This window comes from Pleuronectes platessa, chromosome 19 (genome assembly GCF_947347685.1).
Source record: "Pleuronectes platessa chromosome 19, fPlePla1.1, whole genome shotgun sequence".
Lineage (NCBI taxonomy): Eukaryota > Metazoa > Chordata > Actinopteri > Pleuronectiformes > Pleuronectidae > Pleuronectes > Pleuronectes platessa.
In genome coordinates, this window is record NC_070644.1 from 12,503,858 (window position 1) to 12,514,215 (window position 10,358).

The window sequence follows — 10,358 nt, forward strand, 5'->3', positions numbered from 1 at the left end:
ACCTACTTTTTTGAGAAGACCTCAAACTGATTATCATATAATCAAATTATTAGTTTATTATCTTATTTTAAAGTGTTTTATAGTTGTTCTATCCACTTTTGTATTCTCATTTAATGTATTGATGTCTCTTAACAGGTGGAATTAACTGGGGAAATATTCACTAAAAGACTTTTCACCTCCCTCTCTCTTTCTCTATCAGACTGGAGCTCGCTGCTCGGGGAACACTCCCTCCATTCAATAGGGCGCCAGCTGAGGGAGGCTTGTCGCATGTGCGGGATCTCAGCTGCCGAATCTCCCAGCATTCTCAGCGCCTGCCTGGTAGCCATGGAGCCACAGGGCTCCTTTGTCATCATGCCTGGTTAGTAATCCGTCCACTTAGTCTGTCTTAAAAGACGATTATAACTGTGATCTTTGTGGTCATAATTAGGTTGATATTAATATTAGATCTTACTGTGCACTAGTTAAGTATCACGTTAACACAACAGTAACACAGTAACCTGACCTGTGCTGTGTTTCTGTGTGTGTGTGTGTAGACGCAGTGACCATGGGCTCAGTGTTTGGACGCAGCACAGCTCTGAACCTGCAGACGTCGCAGCTGAACACACCTCAGGATGCTTCCTGTACTCACATCCTCGTCTTCCCTACTTCTTCCACCACCCAGCTGGCACCCAGCTCCTACCCCACAGAGGACAATAATGGTAAGGTTTAGCAGGATCATAGTCAAACGGTGGTTGTCACTTGAGATCCTGGCTGGAGAATGGTTTGGATATTATTTTGTACCAGCAGGGGGCATCTTTGTGCCATTTGTTCCATTTTGCAGTGAACTAAAGATGTAGTATTAATTGTATCAGTGAGAAATGACCAGCATTAACGTCTGGGACTGTGCTGACACTGTTCTTTCTGTGTTCCGTCCCTCAGATGACATGTTTGATCTGCCTTTCCCCGACGAGCTGGAGAACGACATCGGCCACGACATGATGCTGATCACAGGGAACCTCCACCCTTCCCCCAACACCTCCCCTGTGCCCTCGCCCGGTTCTCCGTCCGGGATGGGAATGGGATCCAACTTCAATCACACCAGGGTGAGTCAGTGATTGGTATAAACTAAGAAATCGTCCTGCAGTTGTAGCAAATGACACCGTGTAACAAAGAAACAAGGATGGCATGTCCACACTCATACATTTCATACGGGGGAAAAAACTAGTGTATTTATGCATTTCACCCATAATTCGTTGCTTTTAACAATTGTGGGATTTTCAGCTGCTCTGTCTCTGAACAGTAGAGAAGTGAGATACTGTTTTCATAAGACCTGGTTGTCTTACTTAATAACACAGATTTCACAGAGTTTGATTATAAGAATAATAATAGCATATACTATAATCACACTTTTTATTGGAGCTCAGACGTCATGATTTGACGTTTAGACCTTTTTGGCCTCCTCGTTGCTTATTATAGGTGTAATCTGGTGCAACAACAATGCATACTTCTCTGCGGTCTTTATTGCCACTCAACACTTCACTTCATCAAATCAAGAATCACAGTTTGAGCCGTGACAAGTATAATAGATGCAGAGGAATTTGTCTCGGAGGCACGAAGGGAAGACGGCGCTTTGCTGACAACCTGTAATACACCAGGTTTGATACGGCTCTGACGAAGTGTAGTTGTACATCAGCAACTTATAGGTCGAACATGTGAGCTCCTTGTGCTGTATGTGTCATTATCACATTGAGCTGCAGGCAGAAAATTACATAAAAAAATAATAGAAATTTGACAGTCCAAACCATTACTTTTTGTTTAAATGAGGGGGCTGTAGCTGTATGTATAATTTAAAAATTATACTTTACAGTATGACGCTATATTTCTTTTGGGATTTACTAGGATTGCATACTTTAACCGAGGAATATATATGACGTAGCATAATTCTAAGGTTCAGCTCAGACCGCAGGTAGTTCTGGTGAAACTTCAGTGAATTCATTCCTGTGTGTTTACAGAGCCAGGGAGAGCGCCTGCTGTCCAGGGACAATCCACCGGAGGAGCTGAAGCAGCAGCCACTGGCTCTGGGTTACTACGTCTCCACTGCACAAGCAAACGGACTCCCTCACTGGTTCTGGGCCTCTTGCCCTCAGGCTGAGAGTCAGTGTCCGCTCTTCCTCAAGGTACTTGCAGTGCTGCGTGTGTGTGTGTGTGTGTGTGTGTGTGTGTGTGTGCTGGAAGGGATAAGAAAAACTTTTATAGGGAAACATTTGCTTTAAAATGTAACATTACATTGTTCCTCTTCACTTCAGGCGTCGCTCCACCACCATATCTCCATCACCCAGTCAGATGAGCTGGTGTCAGACAAGAGTAAGAGGACCCCTCACCCATTAGACTCAAAGACCACCTCTGATGTGCTCAGGTAAATATTTTACACATATTACCCCCTCAGACTGTACAGCCCTGCTGGTGAATGGGCAGTGGATTGTGAGAGATCTGAATTCAGCCTGATTCACCTGATTCACTCCTTTTTACTTTCTTTCTATCCATACTTGCATTGTTTGTCATTTGCTGTGTTTGTAAAGCCCTTTGGCTCATCTCCTTATCCTGTATAAATACATACAATGACATAAAATTATTACTTTATAATTATAAGCCAAGAAAATGTCATACCTCTGCTAAATGAATATGGAATAGATGTATTATACTTATACTTTATAATATAAATATTTGTCCTTGATTCAATTGTATATTTTTTCCAAACACAGGTTTGTATTGGAACAGTACAACGCCCTCTCCTGGCTGACGTGCACCCCTGCCACCCAAGACCGCCAGTCCTGCCTGCCTGTCCACCTGGCTGTGCTGATCCAAATGTACAATGCCATCCTGAACATGCTTTAGCCAGTGGAGACTTGAAGGACATCTGTAGGGGACAGACGGTTTTATTCCCTCCGTGCCTACACTTCCTCCCACCAGGCACCAGAGAGCGCCAGAACTCTTCTGTTGCTTGTGGGTAGAAATACATTTCTAATGGCCAAAAAAAGGACAGGGCACGTCGGACTCTCCAGGGGCTGGCATGTGATGACAAAGGAAAGTGAAATGCTTCGGACAATAAGTTTGGGTTCAACGCGGCTTCGGTGGAAATCCAGTTCGTACCCTCAAAACTGACAATGTGCCAGTTCTGGTGCTTTCTGAGGAAGAAATGTGTTTGTCCAACTGTGCTCGTTGTACTGACACATCACAACGTTAACTCTCTGCTGATCAAAGCAGCGCCAGGTCCCACAAGGGCGACACGTCTCAGTGGCATTTTGAAGAATCTGTGGATGACAAGGGGCGACAGCGTCTGATTCTCACCTGTTCAAAGGGGACGTCTGTGCAGGGCCACATTAACTCCATGTTGTACAACCAGCAAAATGGCATGACAACACACGCCCATGGCTTTGTTACATCGATGTCGCATTAATGTTTTTACATGTTTTTGTACAGAGCTGCACTGTTGAGCTTCTTGGGACTTGCAGTCGGTCGATGAACCTCTTACCTTTACTCTGAACAGGGCAAACGTCCTCATTTACTCCAAAGAGGGAGCATTTGATAATGGCACTTTTTTCCTCACCTTCCAAAGTGTTGTAGATGCGAAACACGATGGGAAATATTTGATCAGCTAAGGCGCAGATGTGTTGTTTATAATGTATGACATACATTTGCAAAGAATTGAGACTTATTTTTAATATTTAAAATGAGAAAACGAGAAACTTAAACAAGGCCTTTTTTCCCGGTCGACAGTTAATTGTCTTGGGATCTGAAATAAAAATTTGTCATTTTAATGCAATTGTAAAGATGCCATATTTATACAAATTATATCATGTCATAGAATTTGATATGCTATATGTATATACATAAATATATATTACCTCTTCCAAGCAGGCACTTAATGATAAGGCTGGGGGACACAACCATCTCCCTACACACAGTATGAACATTTATCAAAGAAAATGCATTGGAGTTGTTCTGTCTTTTTTATTTTCTACAGATACTGAACATCTTTTTATTTAAATGTTTAAATTAAACGAACTGATGCAGGAGATACAGTATACTGTATATTTATAAAGTGTTCCTCTTCTGCTAAAAGACTTGAAATAGGCAATAGAAAAAAACATGGTATTTGAACGTTGCAAGGAAATTAAATATTTAAAAATGATGCTTTATTTCATTGGCTCTCCGAAATGATGTCAAGCAAACCATTAGAAAGGCCCGTCTCTCCAGCTCCACCCGGTCTGCTCTTTGTTAGATTCCTAGCATGTTTGTATATACACTTTTCAGCTGTGTTTTTTGGAATTTCTTAAAGCTGTACATTTCATGCTGGTTGGTTTACTTTCAAGTGATTCATATCAAAGTATTTTTTTGCTGTGAGCTTTTGATATATATATAAATATATATATCTATATATCTATATATATATAGTATACAGCGCAAAACCCATTTGATTACAGCCAAGAGGTTGAATTGCCAAGTAAAGTGTACACAAATGTACAGACAAGGGCAAGTTTGCAAAAACAATTGTTACATCTCTCATCACTTTGAATATCAGACAGATCCACTTTACTGGGAGAGATCTGTTACTTTTACACTCTTTTTTAGTAAATTATTAAAACTCTTTAAAATGATGTTGTTCTTGGTTTCCTCTTTTAATACAGACGGTTTTAATACTGCTCTATATTTGCCTAAAAATACTTTATCTGAACAGGTAACGCCAGATACAACAACAAATTGCAACTTTAAGTTAGCAACAGCGCCCTCTGCAGCAACACATGGGGACTCACCCTGTTATAAGGTGTCACGTAGAGAAACAAGACAATGCCTTAAAGGTACAGTTCACCCAAAAATGAAAATTCACTCTATCTACTGGCCACTGCGCCGATGGAGGTGGTGGGTGAAGTGTCTGAGTTCACAAAACTCTTCTGGAGTTTCAGGGTTAAACAGTGATTCAGCCGAATCCAATACAATCAAAGTTACTGGTGGCCAATTCTTCAAACGTAAAGAAACAACAGAAAAGAACATAAAAGGCCTCCATACTGCTCCTCTGGTGTCATCCAAGTCTCCGTAACCCCGACATTCAAATTCTACTATGAACTGCTTCACTTCCACCATGTTTATCGCTGTTATCCTCCTCGTTCATGCGTGGATCACAGCGATGGATGACACAAGAGCAGTAAGTCTTTTTAACTGATCGACAGCTCAACATTGCTCCTAAACTTGCCGGGCCTGATGTCAGCAGTTGGAGTGAGAATGACCACTCTTCTTGTTCCAAGTCAGAGTACCATCAATTCGAAGCTGCTATTTTAGGTTTCAATGTGTTGCTTTAAGTTCCAGGTTAAAGGTTTTTGCTGAAAACACATGATGAATTTAAAATATGAAAACTTGCTCCCTTTTACTACAATACTTCTGTTCCCTTTACCGTAAATGCAAGGCCTTTACTTTAAAGGCAGTCATTCCACACTGTGGTATTCCTACTTTTACTTATCTGAACACATCCCTCACTATGAAGCATGTACAGTATATGGTGGCTGTAAAAAGTCTAAAAGCTGTTAAAGATGGAAAAGGGTCTGTGTTATGCACGAGGCTTGAAACAGGGGTCACGTGTAGTAACACAAAATATTATCAGATTATTAATCAAGTCACCTGTAGGGTAGAGTAATTCATTCTAAGATATATAACTTAAGATATATGTTTTTCAGAGACACTAAATTCTGAACCACTGGAATACATAAACCCAGACGTTAGATGGTGTGAATACGGGATGCAGCAGGAACAAACACAACTTGCCATACAACAAGCTGAGTTAAGAGAAAGACACACCTGTAATTACACCGTTCAGTCAAAAGGTGCGAACAATTGTCGTCCAACGTCTGTTTTCCATTTAGCATCATCCGGAGATTACGTCTCCTGCTTGGTCAGGACAATAAGCGATTACACCCTCCATTGTAAATGAGACGGAACATGATATCCTCCTCTTTTGGAGACGAGCAATGTTTACTGACTAGTTTATTGAAGCAATTGCAAATAATGAATGACTGTCACCCAGCTGTTGTTCGTCTGGTTTAACAGGATCACGTCTGCACTTAGTGATCAGTTTACCAGCGCGAACATAAGAGCTGATTCAATCCCTTTACAAAGAGTAGAAACGAGAGGGATTAGAATGAACAAACATTTGAATCTCCTCAGAAAACCGTGCTTCCCTTGCACTTACCTGTGTCAGTTGGCCTTGGTCAGAGTGAAATGCGAAGTGGTGGCGGAGGAGGGTGTGACCCATTCGCTCACAACGAGGGGCAGTGTCGGGACTGAAGGCTGCAGGAAGATGTGGGTCACACAGTGATTTCTAATTTTGTAAACTCACGTAATGTTCAGGAGCCTTGTAACAGGGTCGGCCAAGCAGGTGTTTACCTGGGTTCCCCGAGCTGAGTGGGGCCCTATGAGAGTGGCTCATTAATGCACAGCAATGATCATTTCGTGAGAACCCCCTGAAATTCTAGGATTGGCGAAATACCGCGGAAGGCAAGGACACCACGGTCCGAAACTTCCAATGGAAGATTAAACATTTTAGGGTTTCGTTAGAACGTCTAAAGGCCGCAAAGTCCCTTAAGATGCTTCTCATGCTGTCTGTCTCAGTCCAAAATGTGTGTGTTTGTGTGTAGTCATGTTTTTGGGGACCTAAATGGTTATGGTTATGTTGAGGTTACCTATAAGTTAAGGTCAGGGTTAGGGTTTTGTCAAAGTTAGGGTTAGGGTTAGGAAAGTAGTAACAATGGTTAAGCTTAGAGTAATTTTTTAGGGATTCTATTATATGATTATAAAAAATGTTATACTCCAAATGTAATTCAATGCTTTGTACTCTGAAGCCATGGAGACACAACGGTGTATTTGTGTGTGTCTGTGTGTGTGTGTGTGTGTTTTGAGGGCCGCGATATGAAAAATAGTGAAGATTTGTCAAACAAATGTTAAGTGCTCCTAAATTAGTTCATTGTGTGCATGTAATGATTCTCAAGGATGTCCTCTTGAGGAGAGCTAAGAGCTTTATGGTCCTTTTGTGTGATGTAATGGGGCAGGTAGAATATGTTTGGACAAGAGAAGAAACAAGGTAGTGAGGGAAGCTCTATTTGACCATCAGGGTCATGCAAAATCCTTGCGTGGAAAACAGCGTTTAATCTGGAAAAGCCGAGTGGACAACAGAACTAAATAGAGAGTCAGTGTTTGAGGGACTGGGCAGCTCGAGGACGCTGTGAATGAAAAGGAGTAAAAGCAACTGGAGAGTCACTTGTCGTGGTGGGGCCGTCTAATGGCCATCACAACTGGAGGAAGTGGACTCTTAATTGACTGCAATGTGTTTTCCACAGATGGCCTATTAGACCATGGCCATTCACCTGCTATCTGGCTTGCCAAGTGCATCACTGCAGCCAAATGGCCTAGAGACTGGACAAAGGAGGCCAGGGCCGGTTTGACATAGCATTAGCGCAAACACAATTAGAAATCAATGACATTTGATGTCGCTGTTCAGCCTCCAGTGCTCGGGGAAGGAAGGCAACGAGGTTGTTCAAAGAAGCCCAGTGAGGAGAACAGATGGGTTGACTTAACACTACTAATGGAGCTTTTGACTGAATATTGATGTGTAATTGAAATGTATTTTAGATTCATATCTATAGAATCCAAGGATCCTATATTATATTTACAACCACTTTAATTTACATGAATTGAGTCATGGTTGTATTTGTAAATCTATTCTAAGAGCAGACAAAAAAACACACAAAAAGGCAGTCAAGCAACATAATAGATCAACAAAAGGGTGGTCTCACAACACGCACCATTTACAAATACTGCTGAACCATTTCTTGGTACCATGGAATAAGACCAAATATCATCATAGTATACAACTTAGTAGACAAATCACAAAACACAGTTGACATGTTAGCTGTGAGTGCAGATCTTTCACAGATTTGACCGTCCCGTCTCCTGGGCCTCAGAAAAGCAGAGCAGAGGGTCGCAGCCATTCTGTCACTCCAGATGACCCGTGAGAGTGCTCCACTTCGGCAGGGCAGAGCCATGTGCTGTTTTGACATGTCCTCTCCCTCTGAAGTGGAGGCAGCTGGGGGCTGTAGCTTCACACTGCTTTGTAGATGGTGGTGAGGGCTGCTGCTTTATCTAAACTTTGAAGAGAGAGGGACAAACAGAAACACTCTCACACACACACACACACACACACACACACAGTCTCAGTCGTCTTCTGTCAGTGGTCATGTGGGGGGTTGGTCAATGTGGTGGGTCCTGTGTCTCTGCCTGATCGCTGATGTGCCAGCCGGGTCAGGAAGGGTTCATGGCCGTGCGAGAGCTGTGGGTGGTGCAGGTCGTGGTCCTCAACATCCAAAGTGAGATGGGTGAGGTAGCGGTAGGCCTTTCAGAGGCTGCAGGACCGACGGTGCCTGCTTTGATTTGACTTGAACTCTAATTTGACTAGTTTGGTGAAGATGTGTAAGTCATCGTGGCACTGCTGAAGCGTTAACCTCTTTACGCTGAAGTTTCTCCCGGACACGCTGCCAGTCCATCACAAGGCCAACCACTGATTCTCATAGCGATGGGCGATTAAGAGTCGCCAATTCACCTAACCTGCATGTTTTGGACTGTGCCCGGAGGAAACATAAAAGCAGGCACAAGGAGAATGTACAAGAAAGGCCCGGGCTGGCAGACAGGTTTGAACCCAGAACGTTGATGTTAAAATCATCCAGATGGATTTTGCATAGGGAAATATGCATCAATATAGAAAGTCAAGGGTAAGTTAATGAGAGTAAGTTTGATTTAGTCTCAAAGGTCCTAAATGTGTTTTCTATCCTCCATGCTTTTATCTTTTATCCTGTATTATTTTATTGTAAGGTGACCCTGGGTGACATGAAAGGCGCCTCCTAATAAAATGTATTATTATTATTATTATTGTGCTAAAAACTGCACCGCATGCTGCCCATAACAAAAATAAAAACCGATCAATGCACCAAGCAAGGGCACCATCTGAACTAGTGCTACTACCCATTCATATTTACTACATTTAAGATATGTGCAAATACCAATATCTCATCCCCTCGCAGCAGCAGTACAGCTCAGGTTCTTCTATTAGGTCATTTCCGTAAGTTCTCTCACTTCCCCAGTGCTCATGTGCTTGGCCTGCCCCAGCCGAGCACATCCACGGCCATCTTCCAGATGGCTCCAGGGAAATGCGGCTCTCGACGCAGCTCTCACTCGACGCCGAGAGCCATCAGCAGCTTTTGTGTCAGCTGAAGCGACAGAACATCTGCCAGCCCAGCACGGCAGCCCGCTTGAAAACATCTGATTTTGTCTGGGAGTGTTTTCCCGTCTCCATTCTTTGCATTTGCATAAATAGTTTTTGTTAATAGGGGCCCCGCCAAAAAGGCCACGCAGAGTTTGCAATTTCCCTTCCTGTAAATCTCTCATTGCGGCCATATTGCATCCTTCAAACCGAGAGAGAAGTCCACTTAACACTTTAGTCAGTGTAAATAGAGAGAGAGAGATAAAAGCTCTGCAGACTTCAAAGCGGCCGCTGTGCGCCCCTCTCTCTCACACACACATCAAAACGCCACAGAGAAAACAAACTGCCATTTATGTCGGATATAAAAGTTTGGGGGACATTAATCCCCTTGATGACTGTACACAGCAGGTTAATCCACGTCATAAAGCCATAGAGCCATAAAAAAACTAACCAACATCTTTATACTAATTATCACTAGAGCTGGAATCACTTAAGTAGAATTAGTGACCATTAACAGTCAACTGGAATCAAGATTAACTTTAATGTTTCACGTTTGAATGTGTTTAACAATATCCCTGTCACATATTATTTTGGCACGCCGACATTTAAAATTATGATTTTATTTAATCAGTTTTGTTTGTTTGCGTTTTGCTCCAAGTTTCCCTTTTTCTGTTGTTTTTTTTAAGATGATCTGTAACCACTCGTAAACCAGGAAGTTCTCATGAATTCTCCCCTTACTCCTATTTTTTTTATTAAATGTCAACCTTGTCTAGTTTAAACTGCAAGCTGAACATTAATCAGTAAAGTAGAAAGATCAAATGGCTGAAGACCGGAGGCAAACCAGATTGTAGAAAAAGTACGAGGGTTGTAGTTGATTTAAAAAAAAAAAATGATGTCAAAGAAAATAGAAATTTGTTAGTAAAGGTGGAAAGAAATTAAATTGCAGATTTAACTAAATTAAATAGAATTGATGTAGGACACATGGAATTCAGTTTTCAAAGTGTGTTGTTTTTCACACTGTAGCTGCTGCTGTGTTGGTTCACCTGCCTCCTGATGAGTCAGCGTTTATGAAGATTGC

General features: G+C 42.1%; 1 protein-coding gene across 2 annotated transcripts in view; it reads left to right on the forward strand.

Annotated features, from left to right (window-relative positions):
* Nucleotides 1-4,637, forward strand: part of LOC128424811 (mediator of RNA polymerase II transcription subunit 13-like) — a 74,701-nt gene extending 70,064 nt beyond the window's left edge. For both annotated transcript variants that reach the window (XM_053411216.1, XM_053411217.1), the window contains exons 26-31: nucleotides 200-358; nucleotides 534-698; nucleotides 919-1,082; nucleotides 1,992-2,156; nucleotides 2,286-2,395; nucleotides 2,742-4,637. In XM_053411216.1, coding sequence (XP_053267191.1) covers nucleotides 200-358; nucleotides 534-698; nucleotides 919-1,082; nucleotides 1,992-2,156; nucleotides 2,286-2,395; nucleotides 2,742-2,874 — 896 coding nt within the window. In that variant the 3' untranslated portion in view covers nucleotides 2,875-4,637. The remainder of the gene's footprint in view (nucleotides 1-199; nucleotides 359-533; nucleotides 699-918; nucleotides 1,083-1,991; nucleotides 2,157-2,285; nucleotides 2,396-2,741) is intronic.
* The last annotated feature ends 5,721 nt before the right edge of the window (nucleotides 4,638-10,358 follow it).